The sequence below is a fragment of the Myiozetetes cayanensis genome, unplaced genomic scaffold, assembly GCF_022539395.1.
Source record: "Myiozetetes cayanensis isolate MyiCay16 unplaced genomic scaffold, myiCay2020 scf3, whole genome shotgun sequence".
Taxonomy (NCBI): domain Eukaryota; kingdom Metazoa; phylum Chordata; class Aves; order Passeriformes; family Tyrannidae; genus Myiozetetes; species Myiozetetes cayanensis.
The window spans coordinates 10388986-10408728 of NW_026087521.1; the positions used below are offsets into that span (position 1 = coordinate 10388986).

General features: G+C 37.7%; 1 protein-coding gene across 3 annotated transcripts in view; it reads left to right on the forward strand.

Moving 5' to 3' along the window:
- The window catches only part of SEMA3C (semaphorin 3C), a 114775-nt gene that overhangs the window by 65624 nt on the left and 29408 nt on the right, over nt 1-19743 (forward strand). For all 3 annotated transcript variants that reach the window (XM_050325470.1, XM_050325468.1, XM_050325469.1), the window contains 8 exons: nt 284-444; nt 2606-2668; nt 3186-3305; nt 7151-7241; nt 11041-11160; nt 13027-13169; nt 15148-15262; nt 17422-17491. In XM_050325470.1, the coding sequence (XP_050181427.1) occupies nt 284-444; nt 2606-2668; nt 3186-3305; nt 7151-7241; nt 11041-11160; nt 13027-13169; nt 15148-15262; nt 17422-17491 (883 nt within the window). The remainder of the gene's footprint in view (nt 1-283; nt 445-2605; nt 2669-3185; nt 3306-7150; nt 7242-11040; nt 11161-13026; nt 13170-15147; nt 15263-17421; nt 17492-19743) is intronic.

Genomic DNA, 19743 nt, shown 5'->3' on the forward strand with positions numbered 1-19743 from the left:
TATATCCATTAAAATAAGAATTAATTAGATGAATGAATAACAGCATTGCCTGATTTTTATGAGCTATGTCTTATCTACTTAATGTACAAAAGAACTATATCCAAACTGGGAAAAGTTTGTTTTAACTCAACCATTGTATTACTAGCTAGTGCCTTAAGAGGATTTTTCTTCTCTTACTGACCCCATTTATGTCCAAAGATGTCTTTATTTGGAAAGAAATGCAGTTGAGAAGTAAGAAAGGCAACTGAACCTCTTTACTAAGTAACTGTCATTACTATTTCAGAGCTGCAAGAAACTAAGACCTCTGAATATCACAGAATATCCCACAGTCCCCTGGATTACCGGATATTATTAATGGATGAAGATCAGGATCGGATCTACGTGGGCAGTAAAGATCATATTCTGTCTTTGAATATTAACAATATAAGCCAGGACCCTCTCAGTGTAAGTTCTAGTTTTATTTTGAGAATCTGAGGTTGCTTTATTACATACCTTTGTTTTTAAGACAAAAAACCATACATTTCATTATTTTGCATGAAAGTCCAGGCCCACACCTTATTGAACTGTTAGTCCTTGTTTCACGTGGGACACAGACAAAGCTGTTCCTCTAACACTGTTTAAAATTGACCTGTTTACTAATTTTGAAGCAACATTTAGCTTGGCCTGGCCTCATAAGGAAAATTTGTATGGTTTGATACTTTCCACTCCTCTCTGAGATGAGATAAGATAAGACAGTTCAGAGATGCACTGTTAAAAGGAGCCTGCAAGTAAGAATAAGATACACATGTCATTCTCAGACCATAGGGAAAAAGGCAAGGTCTGAGTCGCCCTTAATCTTCAACTACTTTTATTTTTGGTTTGTACTCTGGAGCCTAATAGCTGAACTATTTTCCAGTCTCTTGTTATGCCTGTTGTGAGTCCATGCCCTTCAGTTGGGTAGATGAGACACCTCATTTGGTTTTTTTTTCTGCTTTAGAAATAGGTGACCTGCAGAAGTACTTGTCTGCCCAGAAGCTTGACTCTTAAGCTGTTACCTCTCTACAGGCTTTTTCTTGCCTATCTTTAGACTACCACAGCTACTGCACTGCCTTAAAAAGTACCATAAAGGCCTTGTTCCACCAAATCCATTCAATCCTTTAATCTGTGGGCTCTATTACTGTACCTCAGAAGGATTGAGGAGCAGCGATACCCAGCTTACAGCAGGGAAGATAAACGCTTTCCTTGAGAGACAAGGCTTTTAATGTGTCAGGGGAGAGAGAGGGTCCCTGCCAGAGGGTGATGGAGCATAGTTAAATTAGGCTTTGCTCTGAATCACCCTCTGGGCATGCCTGTCTACCTGAATTGATTGCATGGAGCCCGGGGAGGCTCACTCTAACTTACACATTTAAATTAAATGCCTCTTGCTCAATGGCATGAATACATCCTTCTCTCCTTCTAAGGGTACCAAAATCTCCTTCTGAAATGGGGCTGCCTTCTCTGATCTGAAATAGCTTCTGTGACCTTTTTTTGCTAAGTCCCAGCTCCCCAGTGATCCAGCCACCCCTGTTTGGGAGGAGCTGTGCTCCCTCATGGCACACTCCCTACTGCCTATGGCAGGTCCAGTTTAATTCTGGTAGGACGGTCTCTCTTGCATGAAATATTTTCTGCAGTATAAAGCTGTGAGGCATTTCAACAACTTGGAAAAACAAGAATAAAAAAAGTCAACAGAAAGGAAAAGCACACAAAGTTTTCTGGCAGTGGGTGTGGGCACCCAGTATTAGGCTCAGAATGAATCTCTGCAATTCCACACAGTATTCTGGTTATTTAATTATTTTTACAGAAGATTCACTTTGCTGATCTTATACCTCTATAGAAATCCTGTACATATATGCATTCAAATCCACAGTTCTACGTATGTTTGTATATATGTACATAAACAGAGATCTTTTAATGCTATTGTTTATGTTACCTTGAGGCTAAATGTTATCAGGCTCTGTCACTTACTAGATTTCTAGGGATAAATTTCTAATGGATGTCTTTTCTATTTCAAAATCAAAATAAATAATGGAAGAAGCTCAAAATATTTAGAGTTTGATTATAAAACAAACAAACATTCAGACATTGAGGTGTTTGTTGGAAAACTGTGTGAACAAAATCAGTCTGAAACCTTGAAATTTCAAGCAGGTTATATTGTAATCAATCCAAACTCCTGATGTTAAAATCAAAAAATTGTTACAAGAACTATTCTTGTGCTGTTTTAGCCTTCTGGTTTCTAGTGTGTATAATTTCTGAAAGTTCAGTAAAAGTAAAAAGTAAAGATAGACAGTAATTTAGGCAATAAAGGTGAAAAATCTCTCTTATTTAGAAGAAAAAATCTAAATAAATTAATTACCTTGCCTTGAAAATACGTAATAAGCTTAGAACCAAAGACCTGGACCTTTATTTTTTTTTCTGCATGCTAAGACAAAGATATTTCCATGTATCAATGAAAATCCCTTTTTTTTTTTATTATAATCAAAGTGTAAGATATCCAAATATTAACGTATTAGTGTGAGTTAGGCAGTGAAATGTTTTGTTTAAATTATGTTAAAAGTATGCTACTTCAATGATGCTTCTTTCCTTACAGATTTCCTGGCCAGCATCAGCAAACAAGGTTGAAGAGTGCAAAATGGCTGGCAAAGATCCTACGGTAAGTTATAGTCCACATGCACACATATACACAAATTACGTACTTGGCAATAAAGTAAGAGCACCTTGAGTGCAGCCAAAGCAAAACGAAAGAAGTGTTTGTTTTGCTTTCGAAATGCTTTGCAAGCCTATCTATAAAGTGAAATTCTGGAGAAACAGGCAACGTAAACAAAATGCACCTTCAGACTTTGACAGATGGGAAAAGATACGCAGTGTCCACTTCCTCATTTTTTTGTTGTTGTTACTAATCAAACCAGGTAATAGTACTTTTCCAGATATGTCCTGGGGTGAGGCTGAACAGCCTGGTGAGCTGCTCTTTGGAGTGGGGAAGTGCTCTGGCTGGCTGCTCACCCCAGGAACAGACTCTGAAAGTGGGTGGTACCCACTGTGTGCAGTCTGAAGACCCCAGTTGAACACCAGTTTTCAGATGCTGTAGTAAATCATGTCTCTCCCGTAGAGCTCCCAACATCTAGTAGCATTTGCCAGTGTGAAATTACTGCTCTCTGTACTTCCTGCAGCATGGCTGTGGAAATTTTGTGCGTGTGATCCAGTCGTACAACCGCACACACCTGTACGTCTGCGGCAGCGGCGCCTTCAGCCCCGTGTGTGTGTATGTCAACAGGGGACGCAGGTCTGAGGTGGGTCTCTTTTCATTTTATCCACTCCTTCTTATGGTGCATCCTACTAGTGTGATGTGAAAACTCGAAATACTGAAAATGCAAAAAAAAATCGGTGATCTGAATAGGCTCATTCACCCGTGTTAAACAGCAAAAGAGCGAAGGTACGCAGTTTTCTGACGTGCTACCAGCTAAAAGCAAAGCCATTATCAAAAGCCATGCCTGAAACATGATGGTTGTCCAAAATTCCACAGTCATACCAAATGCTGGGCTACATTTGATACTACTTTTTATTTGACATTTTCTGGTGAATTCATTCCTACCATTTGGAGGGAAAATACCCAAGAAGTACTTGAAAGGAACTAGCCAGTAAAATATACAGTCCACTTTTTATAGCTTCCATGTGTTACTGGTGCCTGGGAGAAGCCCTTAGTTTGGATAACTATTCAGGTATGTGAAAGTTTGCTGGACTTCAGTTTAACACCCACTAGATGCAATCTCAGTACAGGAACTTCATCTACTGCACAAGTTTTGCCCCACTAGATTCTACCCAGATGAAGTAGGAAAGTTTCTGTTCACTGGGAGATCTTACTTTTTCTAGATGAGTCTCCAGTTTTTCTGCATTCAGTTTCACTGTGCATTTTCAATATACAAAGTACCAGATGTTTCAGAAGTATATGGTCCAATTTTCCTGATTTGAATGTGAAATGTTTGTTTGTGCGCAAATGTAATACGTAATAAATTAAGCAACGAGAAGGAGAAAGAAAGGCACTTATCAAGAGGCAGCACCTCAGTAGCTTTCGGGTCAGATTCATGTCTGGAGGCACAGGGATGTGCAGTATATTTTCCTGAACAATGTGAAAGCAGATGTGTTGAGAAGGAAGATCAGAACGTCCCACCTGGAGTCCTGCCATGTCAGGGCAGCTTTAAAAGCTGGGCTGGCTTCTTGGGAAGACATGGGGAAATTCATCACTGATTTAATTAGGAGTGGGATGGGAATTCTGGCCAAGACCCAAGATACTGCATAGGTTGCCAGGGAGGTGATAAGTCAATGCCTCTCCAGATCGGTTTGCACAGGATGATCTCAGCGACTTTTGGTAGATCCCTACCTGGCTCCAGCCTCCTTAGAGAGTATGCAGACTGAATCACTGCACCTTCAGTCCTAATAAATTATCCAAAAGTAGAGATTTGTAGGCCTGGATTTAAAAGTGTGAGAATACAGAACTGACTGAGTAAGTAAATCCATCCCTCTGATTAATGAATTCGACATTAACTTGTTTTGATGTATTTTGAAACAGGGGTCACCTTTCTATAGCATCATCTTATTTCTTGAGAAATTATCTAAAATACAAAAAGTGATATAATTTAATATAATATTACTTTATTATCATAATCTGCAGCCCAGAGAACTTTGAATTGCATTATGTCAGAGTTTTTTTAAATGAGATTGGAACAGAGGGGAATGCAGGAAACGACATCTCCAGATGATGCAATATGTTAAATTGCTTAAATGAAAAGTAAAGATACGTGATTTGGAAAAGAACTGGCTTCACTTAGCCTGTCTGTATAGCTACATGCCTATATCAATTGATTAAATAAACTGCTGTTTGAGACGTCTGGAGTCTGTGAGACACTTGACTGTAGGCATTGCACGCTCAAAGCCATTATTGTACAGGCCAACAATAGCATAACAGTTTAGATCCAAGAATTTCCTTCTAAACTCATTGCATATATCTGTGCATGACTAATAGAGCAGAATGAAGAGCTATGTAGTGCTGATGGGACTAGTGAGAAATCATTTTTTCTCTGCTTTTATCATTTCACCTTTAATTTAGTACAGTTTTCCATGCACAGAAGGCTATTTTCGCATGTGCAAAATGAATATTTTACAAAGCACATCTGTTTTTTCTAGAAGCTACAAAGCCTGACAGAGTCATATCCAACAATCATAAGAACTGGGCCTGTTTTGCTCTTTTGTCTCCAGGATTCTATATAATCTCACAAAAAGGGGGTTTCATTGATGAGGCAGAATTTTTCCCTCTTCCCTGAAACAGAGGTTGTACAACAATTAATTTTCTTCCTTGGCACACTTGATACCTTGCTCTTTGGTAATTACTCCCTTAGTCACCCAAATATATTCTAATGTCAAAGTAAATGCAAACTTAAGGAAATGTAATCCTATGTGACATAATTATAGACTAAAAAGTAGTTTAATATATATGAAAATCAAGTGTAAGCCTAGAGCTAGTTTAATAGAGCAGTAATGGGAGTTTTGAATTGGTAAATAGTGGTATAATATAGTAAATATGGATTAAAATCAAACTGCATATTAATCTAGAAGTGAAACAACAACAAAAAACCACCCAAGATCATGTTATAAACTTTATACTTCTGTTATAACATTGTTTAGAGAGTTTATTACTGAAACAATAGATAAGATCTTTGTGATTAAATTAGGCAAAACAGAAGAGGGCAGAAAGAGAGGGGATAATGGATATGAAAACTTCCTGCTGCAGCTGTGTAGTTTGAGCTTGATGGAGTCTCCAATTTGCTGGTGCCCAATGGCTGCTCAGGGATTTGCGTGGCACCCCGCTTCCCCTGTGATTTACATTAACTGTTAAGGAGAATATCAAGAGTTGTTGTCCTTTGTCAAATAACTAATACATTGGCATCTAGATCACAGAAGCCTTTCTGTGGAATTTTTGTCAACTACCTTTTTATTCTGAAAATTTTTAAGTTTGGTTGGTTGTTTTTTCTTGAAACTGTGTCTTTTGGCTTTTTATTAAAAAATAGAAGTTTTGTTACAGGAGCCTAGGAACAAGCTGTTTGGTATACAGTGGTGTGTTAGTGGATGTGCAATGGATCAGTGTCTCTGTCCTTAGTGACTGCAGTTTTTAAGGAACGGGCTTGGACATGAGTCACTTCTTGCTCAGCACACTGTGCTAGCATTGCTGGGAACCAAGAAGTGAAGAGCTGCACCAAGATGGGCAAATATTCTAAAGATACTCAGATTATTTGTATTTCAAGCTGTAGTCCAGGTTTTATCTATTTTGCTAAATGTGTCCCCTGTTCATGGAATTATAGAATCATAGTATCATAGAATCCACCAGGTTGGAAGGACCTCTGAGATCATCAAGTCCAACCCTTGATCCAATACCACTGTGGTTACTAGACTGTGGCACTAAGTGCCACATCCAATCTCATAAATTGCATTAAAATATAAACAAATCCCCATACCATGATTTCTAAACATAAAAAAGTAATTTAAGAGATTTCAGGCTATAATCGTCTATCAGTACGGAAGTGGAGCTCTACACATAATCCAAGAGATGGTATTGAAGAAAATAAGTGTGATTTAGGGGATTTCTGGGTGTCTGATAGATCAGTAAAGACCAAATGATTTATAGTATCATCAAATGACAGTTGTCATAAGAGATTTTTATTTAACATGTATTACTGTTATTATTGTTCTAGTAGTTTTATTATAATGTCCTAGACTGGTATAAGTATACCATGTATTCAGCAAATAAATGATAAATAGTTTTAAAAACACAGAAGCAATCTCCACAGATGATATTGCAGAGATCAGTCAACCTCTCCACAGCTTAACTGAGAGGGAAAAATCCTTTGTTTCAGTGTCTTGAATTTATAACAAGAGCCTTGAAAATAACTGGGTATCAGTGAAAATGTTATCTAACAAGATGATGGAATTCTGAGTAGGAAAGTTAAACTGCTGATAGTACAGTAAAAGTACCCAATAGTGCACTGTTAATAGAGCATTGTTAATGCTGGAAACGGTCAGGCATAAAAATGGTCTTATCTGATGGTTTTTGAAATGAGAAGTGACACATAATTCTACTTTGCAGGAACAAATCTTCAAGATTGACTCCAAGTGTGAATCAGGAAAAGGACGCTGTTCTTTCAACCCCAACGTGAACACGGTGTCTGTTATGATCAGTAAGTAAAGATACTCCAAGTTGCTGAGGTCTAAACCCATATGGTCATGTGTGGTCGTGAGGATTGACAGAGTGCCCAAAAGGAGCTGGACACAGAATTCAGCCTCCTGAATGGCTGATGAGCACAAGGGTTGAGTCCTTCCTTGTTTCAGGGCTTACATGAAACTAAAGGTGGCTGGACAAATGAAATGCAGAAAGATATTTTTGAAAGGGAGAGAGAGAGAAAACAAAAGGTTGTCTCTTTTCCAGCTTACACATTTTTTCCCAGGGTTAGTTTCAACTTTACATTGCCCTGTCTAGCATTTATGTTTGAGTGGTTTCTGACCTTGTTCATCCTAGACAGAACTTGTGTCTCATTTAATTATTTGTAAAATCTCAGAGTAGCCAGGGAAAGAAAGCCTGAAGATTTTAGATGCTGTGAATTTCATTTTTGTTGTCATCTCTGCTGTAGAGCCCACCAGTTATTGCAAGGCTCTTCATTCTTCAATTGGCTCTATACCCAACCAGTTTTGCAATTTTCTTGCATTTGAAAGGCTGGAAAGTGATACAACTGCCACTCCTCAAATATTCATGTGAACTGGTGGCAACTGTACTCATTGACTGTGAGATATAGCCCAGACAAAGGATTCGTGCTGTGCTTATTAAACACCTAAGAGAAAACTCAAGGGGGGCATATGCTTTGTGGAACCTAAGTCATCTGTAAAAGATACTTTTTTTTTTTTTTTCAACCAGGAAGCATGTTATATATACTCTGTGTAACCTGACCTTTCACATTTGCATCATGTTCACAGACTTCCAGTGCCAAAGCCTTGATTTTTCAACATGTGCCTACTCCTTGCTGTATTTTTTTTTTGGCTTTGAGGGGAACAGCAGTTGCACAGATTTTTCAGACTTTATTTCACCCAAGGTTTACAAGGGAACAATGTGCCATGTTTCTGCCATTCAGCTTCCACTGAAATCAATGGCAATTAAATATTGTGCCAGATATTTCCTTTAAAGTTTCAGTCTCATGGATCTTAAGTGAAATGTCATATAATTTATCCTATGTGGTTTGTTCAAAATATAAATGGCCTTTTTTTTTTCCATTGGAAATATATTTAGTACAAAAGACAAATATATTTATTCACAGATATATGAACTAAAGTACCTTTAGAGAACAGGTAAATGCTTCCTAGATGTCTCTCTGAACCTTGGCTGTACTTACACCTTTATCTCATCAGTGATCTAGGGACAGCATTTACAGACAGTCACTGTGTAAAGAAAATGTTTGTTCAAAGTCAGTGATTGATGAGTCCTCTGCTACTCATTGTTATTCTGGTATTATTAAGTGAATCAACTGTCAAAAAAAAATTACAGTTTTCTTTCCTTGTTCCTTCTAGATTTTATGTAGTACCATTAAAGTACTAAAGTACCTTGTTTCTGAATTACTGTCTATACAGTAAGCTGATTTTTTCCTACAATAGGTCTATGGCAGCTTTGTTCATCTTAATAGACTTTTTGTTACCTTCCTTGATCTCTCAGTTATGGGACTGAAGAGACCTTCCCTAGTGTTTTACTTATCTTTCATGACATAGTTCATCTACAAAGTTTAAATTATTCCACAAAGGTCATATTCCTTTTAGAAAGAGTCCCACAGTTTGGGTTTTATACTTTCTCCCTGCTACTACAAAGTCCAGTCAGTTCAAAAACATTAAGCTCTAATGAATTAAGCCTTATATCCAGGCCAGAAAAGGGAACATTTTGTAAGTCACAGCTTGTGTTACAGTGAGGGAACTGAGCCCATGTACTGGACTCTTCTTTGGGCATCCTGCAGGAGGGATTCCCTCCCCTTGTTTCAGAAAATAGGAAATACCACCGGACAGGCTAGCTCTTCCAAAATGAAAGAACCATTTTTAAATATAGATGTGACCATTTTGGGCATCACTGGCCTAGAATACAGCAGAAAAGATGATTCACCTTTGAGAGGAAAGTGGTGCTATAAAAACAAATTTGAACTTCATACAATTTGTCATTGTACAAAGACACATTTGCATCAAAGAAATGAAAAACGTGCTTTGAAGCAGCTTGGCATAACTGATATGCAGGATGTATGTCTCTCTCCCCACCAAGGCTCTGAGATATTTATAAAAGCAGACCTCATCAACTCAGTAATTCCCCCCAGTAACAAAGTGAAGTAGTGTGAACTTGCTGTTTTGTGCAGACCAAATGCTGTGTGGAATGTAAGGATTTTACCAGAAGGAAGTGGAACTTAGGAAATTAATCTGATACACGATTAGCAAGCAACCACTAGGAATACTTAAGACATAACTAATAGCACTGATACATAATAGGATTATTATTACATGGTATAGTACTATTGTTGCAGTGTGTACAGATGTGTATGTGCACAGAACTGTACATAACATTTAGCAAGAAGCATAAGCCTGATCTCTTTCACCTAATTTATTTCATACTAAGCATGAAGTACTGATGGATTGAAACAAGGAGGCAAATATGCAAATTCATTTATAAATGTGTATGTATCCAACATCATTCTGTCAATACCTGCCGAGGAAGTAAACGCTTCACCAACATGCAGCGAATGTGTTGTTTAAATCCCCTGTGTATGAATCTTGTCATCACTGGGAGAGGTGAAAGCAGAAGAGTGGCTGTTGGATATTCTACAGGGGTTCAATTCAGGCTCCAGTAGCAGCAGAAAAGCAAAATCTCCAGTTGTAATTCTCTCGTGAGCCAATAATCTTCTATATTGATGTGTGAACACACACACACACACACACACAGAGCATGAAAATAGCCTCAAGCACTTCTGAACCTGTGACTCTTGCCAGCTTGACCACACTCTCTGGGAAGTCCAGGAATTCAGACAAAAACATCAATCAAAGGACCCAGCTGTACTGGAATGTGTTCAGCCACCACTCCCACCCTCAGAGTTGGAGTTTATTTTAGCTACTGTTTTCTGCTCTGGGGTTTCATTGTCATTAGTCAGTGGAAATTGCTTGGTTATTCATGGAGTAGAAAATGATAGCATATGTAATTATAATTATATATACATATGTTTATGCACACACATGGACTCAACCAAATGCAGATACACATCATGACTGATGGACTGTGTGTTCAGCCCTGCACAGGGAGCAGAAGTTCATAGTTCTGTTAATGTAGGAGTTGCGTGTCTAATTCTGTTCAAGCGTAATGACCCTATACTTAGAATCAAGTACACAAAAGGGGATAATTGTTGCTCCCTATTACTTTGAGTAAAGTTCAATAATATGATTGTCTGGCCTCTGCAATACTGAAGTCAGTTTGAGGCTGCCTGGGGCAGCTGTGACAATACTGCTGGTAAAAACTGGCACTGATCCACTGACTGCAACAGATGTTGTGCCAGTTTACAACAGCAATAAATTCAATCCAGTCACTTCATCTACTTCCACAGCAAAAAAAGTTATTTGAAGTGAGTACTTAAAAAATTGGATGTGATACTTTTTTGATAACACTAGTCTGATTTTCCAGTGACCCCTAGCAGTGGAAATTGAGCAATAAACTTCCTATCAAGAAAGGTTCACCATGTATATAGCTCTGCTGTGGCATTTAATGATGCAGTTTCCTAAAAGTCTTTAAGAAAAATCTGATTCTAGTTTGTGTCTTTGTAAATCAGAGGAAACCCCATTCCCATGACCCACTATTTACCTGTATAGACTCCTGTGTAAATAAAGAGCTGATGAATTTAAAATAAACTTTTGGGTTTCCCAAAAGCTGTAACAATGCATTGGGTTTTTCCCCTCCATTTCACTTCTTTTCAGATGAAGAGCTCTTTTCAGGAATGTATATTGATTTCATGGGGACGGATGCGGCCATTTTTCGGAGTCTGACCAGGAGGAATGCAGTGAGAACTGACCAGCACAACTCCAAGTGGCTGAGTGGTGAGATGCCTTTGTTTTACCAGATCTTTTAATGGATGCCACAGAGATTATGCTTTGCTTTACTGAAAATAAAGAGCTTATCTTTTAAAGAGCTTGTCTCCTAATTTAATTTATGAAGTTAACCATGAAGAAATGTATGTAAATACATGCTGTAGACAATGCACAAATGTAAAGAGTTCACTGCATGAGCCAACCTCTTAGGCCAACCCATCTGAGAACCTTTTTTGCATTAAGACTGAACCAAACTGTTCAAGAGAAAGTGTGTAAAAACCTCTCAAATGGCAAGTGGTCAGATGGTCTGAATTCTAGAAAAGTACCTTCACCTCTAATGCATCAGATATTGCCTTAAAATAGAGTGTTTGATTCTAAGCTACCAGCTTCAGTTAATTCAAGCTGATCCACATCTATGCAGAAGACTCACCAGCACTTGCATTCAGAATGTGTGCAGAAGAGTGTCTCATTATCAGAGAAGTCAGTGATGATTATTACCACTTATTTCAGTGATAAGGAATTGGTTATTTAAACACAGCAGGAAATTAATTTCTCAGTGGGAACACTTAACTCTTTGCAGCACTGACATCACTGTGAAAATTCTCCCTGTCTTCACTGGTAAGAAATCTCCTTCCAAATAAACTGTTCTGAATTAAAATGGTGCTTAGCCCTCTGAACAGAGGTAGATGTCAAAGGTAGATGTCAAAGGTTATAGACCACCTAACATAGCAGTTAAAATTTTAGAAAGCCTTCAGGTATGTTGAAGTAAAGTTACTGTGATTTTCTCTTGGTATTTGTTAGGGTGACTCTTTTTAGTTATTCCTGTGTGGCTGTGACTACAGTGAAATCATAGGAAAACTATGTCTGTTTTCTAAATTTTTCTTCTGTTTGTTTTGCATTCTTACACTTATCTGCACACCCTGACATGTGCATCCTAAAGTGAATTAGAGAAAAAGAACAATTAAAAATGCCTAATTTCTGGAAAATCTACCTGTTATCTATGTTCAGAACAGGTACTTGAAAGTACAGTTTATTTCCATGTCCTTTTAGAGCTGGAGTTGTGGCACTTGTTATATTAATTGAAAATAGGCTTATCTGAATAGAAAAATGTTGCTGTGTAAAGGGAGTTTTCTGTCAGACAGCCAACATTTGTATGTGACTGTTTCAAAATTTGTACTGCATTTCAACTGAACAAGCAATCTCGCATGATCATTGAAAAGACAAAGCCTTAGTGCAAGGAGAGGGTCCACTTCTTCCTTCAGGCAAAGGAGAAGGTCTTCTGAGGACTCCTCCACTGTCCATTATATGCTTGCTGTTAAGGTTATAGATTATTTTACTCTCTCACTGTGCTCCTTTGCAGTGTTTTGCATGCACATTGGGTTATGTATAACAGCCTCTGATATGAACTCACATGGTGCTCAAGCATTTGTGTACCCTACTTACCTTTTCTGTGTTCCACAAGTTGCTTTCCTCTTATTTATAAACCTTATCTGTTGTTTTCCTAAGCTGTTCCAGCTTATTTTATATTTTGTCTCAGTGAGGCTTTCCTTAGGGGCCCCAGATAACACACAGATTCTTCCCTCTTCTACCTCAAAGTCTTTGAGTCTCTTCAGTAACCTAACACTACTGCTTCTGGATCACTCCTCTGAAAATCCACTGTGGAATAAAAAGCTAAGATGCAAAAACATGTGGCTGCCAGCAAGGAACCATTTACCTGCTGATACTACAGACATGAAGCTAGAGCATATAGCTTAGCTTCCACAGCCATACCTCTGTATGCATTATACAGTGCTTCCTTGAAGCAGTCAAATCATGAATTGCTTATTCTTATACATCTTTTGGTTTCATCTTTTCGGTAATTTTTTTTCATTACAGAGCCTATTTTTGTGGATGCTCATGTTATCCCAGATGGCACTGACCCCAATGATGCCAAAATCTACTTCTTCTTCAAAGAGAGACTCACAGATAACAGCGGCAGCACAAAGCAGATTCATTCAATGATTGCAAGAATATGCCCAGTAAGGACTATTTTGTTTGCCAGGTCGTTGAGATAAGCCTTTGGTTTATATTCGGAACAAATTTCTTGTTTCTCTGTCCACATTCATAATTAAGAAGAGCTGTTATTGAACTCACAGTTAGGGTCTGAACATGTTATGTATATCAGGCTGTACCTGTAAGGATATGGAAATTTAGAGTTTCGGGGAGTTGTGTATATCTCTGACTGAGTCAGAATACTCAACAGTGTTGAATTTTCAACGTTGCTGTCCTTGGCACAAATAGGGTGCATTATTTTCTTAGAAAAACTAAACTAAAAAACAGTGAGGTCTCAAAAAAAAGTCTTACACTCAAAACCTTTGAAGCACGTGGGAAATATCAAGCTTTTAAATGGGTTGATCTAACTTTCAAATATTGTTTTCATTTTTACAGTATCTGTTCTGAGTTCTTGCATTGGTGCCTGCGTGAGCCTAACTTTAAAGATGTGCGCAGGAAAATGAAATTGAGGAGTTATGACTATTCCTGAGCAAAAATCAATTTATTTTCATAGTACTCCTCATTGTCTCTGTTTCTTTTTTTGTATCTGTAATCAACTGTAGATGAAAAATAATTGAAGTAGCTATTAATATCTCTGGTGAAATGGCTGGTTTTTAATGAGAGAAAAATTATAAATGCACGATTATTGCTAACCTATTCATTCCTTCTTTTGGAAAGGTTCAGGAAGATAATTGCATGTTTACTTTAATTTAGGTCTTCTTTAGAATTGAATGATTTCTGATGTTATTGTGCCTGGGTGTGAGGGCGTGTTCGGGATTGTGCTAAGCTCCTTCTCTGGCAATATTGTGGGGCATGTGATCTCTTTTATAATCTCCATTCTCTGTATTTTTGTGAAGATGCCTGAAGGCCTTTTTGGGTATTTTGCAAGAAGACATTTTACACAATTACATCTGCATTTGTTTTTTTCACTGTTATAATGAAGCCCAGATGATTCTTGAAAGGCCTAATCCTGTTTAGACTTAAACTGAAGTCAGTGGCAGAACCCCAAAGCCAATGAAAAATAAATCTGAGCCAGTCATATTTGTATACTCGTATACCATCATATTCATACTTCAACACCTTTGACACTGGCCAAATATATTAGTGAAATGGTGCCAAGAAAGACCAAGAAATAGTCCCACAAAAAGACTCCTTATAAGTCACCTGAAAAGTTGGATTACCAACTCTAGGAGCACCAGTGAAACATGCACAGCACTTTATCAAAATCACATTTCAATAGCTTCAAAGTTTTGTTTTTCCCTTTCCTTGGGTGACATTATGCTAATGCTATGCAGTTTATAAGACACTGCTCTTACCTGAGGCATTCACCAGCAAGATGAGGCTGATCCATCACCTTGGTTCTGCACAGTCTGGTTTGGCAGTCACAGTTTCCACCTTTCACCAGAGAGAAGTGGGAAGATCCTTGAGCGAGCTGTGACCAAGCCAGCTCTGGAACAGACTAGCAGGAATTGCAACAGTGCAAAACCAGGTTGACCCACACTAGCCATCATTTCTGATTTTAGATCATCCACCTCATGTGTCAGCATGGCTTACTAGGTCATGTGCAGCTTTGCTGCTGTCAAGACTACAAAAAACATCCCTTTAGAGCACTATGAGACCTTTTGGAGATAGCATGGACTTTACACTGGGTGTTGATGAGTGATACAAACCTCCACAATCACTTCTAATCATACAAGCACATTCTGCTGATGCACTAAATCGACTGCCTGACTCTCCAAGACTGCTAGCCCAGCAGAGAAAGCCTGCTCAGAAAACTAGTTCTTGGTTTTTTTCTGCATATGGAGTGTTTAAATAAGGGGATTTAGTTTAGGTCTATCTACTTTTATATTAAATTTACCAGATAATTATCTGGATGATGATTTAACTTGAGAAAGAAAATGTAAAAGACCAGTAAAATGTTAGTTGTGTTGTATTTTTTTTTCTGAAATTAATATTCCTTTCCAGAATGACACAGGTGGTCAGCGCAGTCTGGTGAACAAGTGGACAACATTCTTGAAAGCAAGACTTGTGTGCTCAGTAATGGATGAAGATGGAACAGAAACATACTTTGATGAATTAGGTATCACAAAAACAAAATCCCTTAAAAGTTTTATCTAAATGTTACACTCTGCCCATATTTAATTATTACTGTTCATACAGTTTCTTAGTCAAATTGTTTACAGTGAAATCATGGCTCTAGAAATCCATGACAAGTCCCCTTGCAGTTTTATGACAGGAAATTAAAAAATACTTCATAAGTCTCTCTAGGTAAGTATCATTACCTTTGAAATAAAGGTAATTAATCTTGACTTTGTAAAGGAATGATATATATATAAAGAATTAATATTTGGAAGGGAACATCTAAGTGAATCTATTACTATTTCAGTACTAATTAGGATTACTATAGAAGGGTTTTTCAAATCTCTTTGAAACTGTTTCTTATACCACTGTGTAACACACAGCTTTTCCACAATACAGTTATTCTATTTTTTGATCACAGGGTAGAGGCCTCAATTTGATAGTTCAAGATAATACTAATAATTCCTGTTACTGGAATCAGCAGTAATACTATGAATAAATATAATTTCTCTGGGAATCATTCAGTCACATAGATTTGTGTTTCAACATGTGAAACACTGTAAATATTCAGTGCATAATCTATACAGCAATCAAAAGAGGGTTCCTTTCATTAAGGAATTAATAGATGCATATCTTGATACCTAAGTACCAAATAACATTATCAGAAGGTTTCAAATTCTATATTCTCCACTGAAGTGTGCAGCTGAAGTGTGCAGAATCACAGATCTAAATTCAGGTATTGGAAGATTTGTTATGTGCATTAGTAGAAATATAAATAATGTAAACGGCTAATGGGTCCTGCACTGGCTCTGCCTCTGGTTCTGATCTTCTCTCCACTGTATCCTCTCACTCTTTTCTCAGTTGTTATTCCTGATTCTCATAATAGCAAATTGGGTTTGGAGTTTTTTTGAGTTTATACATTTACAACTCTTTGGTGTAATTGTTCAAGGTTTCAATGGAACCTGGGCCTAGGAGCAGATCCTAACTTGCTTTAACTCAGAATGTGCAAGGTGCTTGGAGGACTGATTTTCTGAAGTGCACAGAGCCTCAGCACTGCCACAGCGACCTGTCTCTCAGAACTGTGATTTCCCAACCCCCTCCTCTTCCCAATGCAGCAGGATAACTGCTTTTAGGGGTTTTTGTATGACAAAATGTAGGACCACAGTGAATAGGATACAATGTTCTCAGCGTGGGCTCCCAGCACAATTCCCTAGCAAAGAGGAAGAATACAATCACAGCTGGAAATTCAGAAAAATGGGAGAGAGCAAACACATGCTTCTGTGTTCATGCATAATGCAGGAGAGTGTAACACTTCCCGTTCTGCATGGTGAAGTCTTTTGCTTTTGACATATTGAAAAGAACATTTAAAAAATTCAGAGGGTTAAGTGACTGGAGCCACATAAATTTATGGAAAACTAAAGAACATATTCTGTGATAAAAAGCTCAAACAGTTCAGTCTTTTTTGTGTTGTAAATTAAGAGGTAGCATGATTATAGTTATTAAAAACATTTGGAAGGAGAAACTGTCAGAAATTAAAGTCGTTTTCACTGAAGTGTTAAAAAAAAGAAGAGATCGGAGGTAACAGTGGGCAAATTCAGTTCAGTGAGTAGGTAAAGTTTTGCACAGTGCAGTCAATAAATCCCAATACAAAGGATCTGGGAGGTTTACATCTCTCAATGTCTTCACTGCAAAGCTGTATGTCATTCATACCATGTTGAGAATGAGCTTGTGAAGGCACTAGAGTATGTTTTGGATGATAAAACACCTAATTTCCCTGGTTTTGATTACATCCATCTATGCAAACTCTTTGTCTTTAACTTACTGCAACTTTAATGTTTGCCTGCTGTTAAACAACCTGCTGAAACAAGATCCAGCTGAGGGAAATGTGTGACATGGATCCTGAACGTATTTGAAAATCTTTGCCTTCTGTCTCCATAAGGCTAGATGGTGTGGAGTTAATTTCCAAATCTGTTTCTGAATGTTCAGATGCTAGATTTATGCATATATGGTCTGTTGATATAGTAAGTCTTCTTTTTCCTTTTCAAATCTGAGACAAAACTACCATTGACTTTAGCAGGAATAAAGTAATACATTAAACTGGAAAATTAAGGGTTTTATTAGTATTCAAAACATTTTTCTCTTTCCTTTTCTTTCTTTCAGAGGATGTGTTTCTTTTAGAGACAGATAACCCCAGAACAACACTTGTGTATGGAATTTTTACAACATCAAGGTAAATGGGGAGACTTGGAAAAAAAAAAAAACAACCAACCTTTCTGAACTGCCTGATTTTCTGTATGAAAATGGAAGTTGATTTTTGTGGACCAGGCTACGCTGTGCAGTTTTGTGTGTCTGCTGCAGCCATCATTTGCAGGCAGGAGTAAGAGTCTGTATCATTACTGTTGGTATCCATGTTAGAGCTATGCTTCTTGGAGCAAACTGCTTCCTGACATACTGTCAGCTGGCACCGGGAAAACATTTCCATGGAGGGCCACTTGTTACTGCTCAGCAGCAGAAAGCTAAATGACTTTAACACAGTGAACTTATGTGGCATCTGAGAGCACTTAACACCTCCTGAAGAACATCCAGCACCGGGAAAGATCAAACCAAGAATTCTTACATGAATTCATACAAATCATTTCCAGTCTCTCAGCTGGCAGATGATCATACAGATGGCAAATAATCCATATCGGCTTCGGTTGGCTACAAAAGGACAAGCTATGGCATTTGATCACTTCCTTGTAGCCCTAAGCTCCCTGTTACCAGTCAGTAGTATTTACTTACTGTCCAGTTTGGAAAGCATTTATTGAGCTCCCAAGGGTGGTGTGGAAGCACTAGATATGGCTTACTGTGCTGAAACTCTCCACAAAGATAGACTGACAGGTGGACCCATTTTTTTTCATTTTCCCTCTTGCCCTTACCACACAGTGTTAGTATAGAGTAGAAATAGTTAGTGCTTACTGATTTCTGATGTTATCCTATATTATTTAGCTGTTACTTCTTACTTTCAAAGAGGTTTTCTGCTTTTTTTAGTTTTTATTTAATTTATTTGATCAAATTAGCAAATTACATAACTCATTACAAATATTTCCTTTAATGGCAATTTCTAGTAAAAAAATCCTTGTCATAATTCTTTTTTCCTCCCAGTAGACTTCTTTTCATGAGCATCCAGGGATCTGCTTTCTTAAATATGTAAATGACACAGGAGAATATCATTTTAGGTTATTTATTTGGGGGAAAAAATCATCAAATAACTTGTAAACATTTGGTTCTGTCCACAATTTATGATTCCTACTTCACAAAAAGAGAAAATGATGGGGTTATGTTTATCAGTAAAACCACACTTATGAATAGGTTGTGGGTGCAACATGACTGAACTGGAAACACTTCTACCCAATTCTGGTATTTCTACAGTGGAAATGCGGTTTGAATCACAGGACCATATAAGGTGACAACAAAGAGAAAACTTCATTTTTTCCTGGCTCTCAAGCTATTTTCTCTCTCTGTTGAAGTTTTTACACACAGGCATTTCTGTTTCCATGAACCACATGGTTTCTGCTTGATTTCTTTTTGTTCAACTTTAGAATGTGTTACCTAGTTCAATGCAGCAACCATAAGGATTTCTACTCCTTAACAGTTCCTGTATTGTCACCTCTGTAGACTTCCAACTCATAACAGTAGCAAGATAGAAACATCACAGAAATGTAGTAACTAGGAATATTTTTTTTCTGGATCATACAGAAGGAAACCAAGTAATATTGAAGCAAATTATTTTACTGTCATAATATGCTGTAAAGCTAACATAAAACATATGGGAAGACTCAATAAATTTCTCAAAATCTATTAATACATAGAAAAATTTCCACAAATACTATAATCCATCTAAAAGGTTCCTTCTATTAATCCGTGTACAACTGAGAGCAATGTGGATTTCACTTTCCTTGTTTAGACACGATGTGTAATGTTTTCAGGGTTTTTTTCTGGAGCATTTTTTTCTTCTTCAGTTGAAAATAATTACTTGGATTATTTTCATCCCACATTTAACATCAGACAGATTTTGGACTGTCTGGAGTTTCCACTTTTTAAAGATAAATATCACAAACCTTGCATACAGTGAGAGAAAAAATGAAAAAGTTAATTTACTGTAGTCAGCCCTAGCACCAGTCTGGAAATTATGCCCCTAGTGCCCTTCATCATCATGGGGTGATGGAGACCATTCAGGGCTTGCTCTAACTGAACCCATGGCTAAGCCCAGAGCAGTGGGAAAAACATGCCCTTTTCTTAGGGGACTCCCTGGGTTCTCCTCAGGAGGCATCAAACTTGGGTCTTTGTAAGACCAGTTTTGTGGGTGGGACTTGTGGACTGTATAGGAGTAATTTGTGTACAACCACAGTATGTCCCCATTTTGCTTAGAAAAGCTGGCAACTGATTGTAATAATCCAACCAATTGTAAATGCTCTGGATATTTTGATTAATATTTTAGCC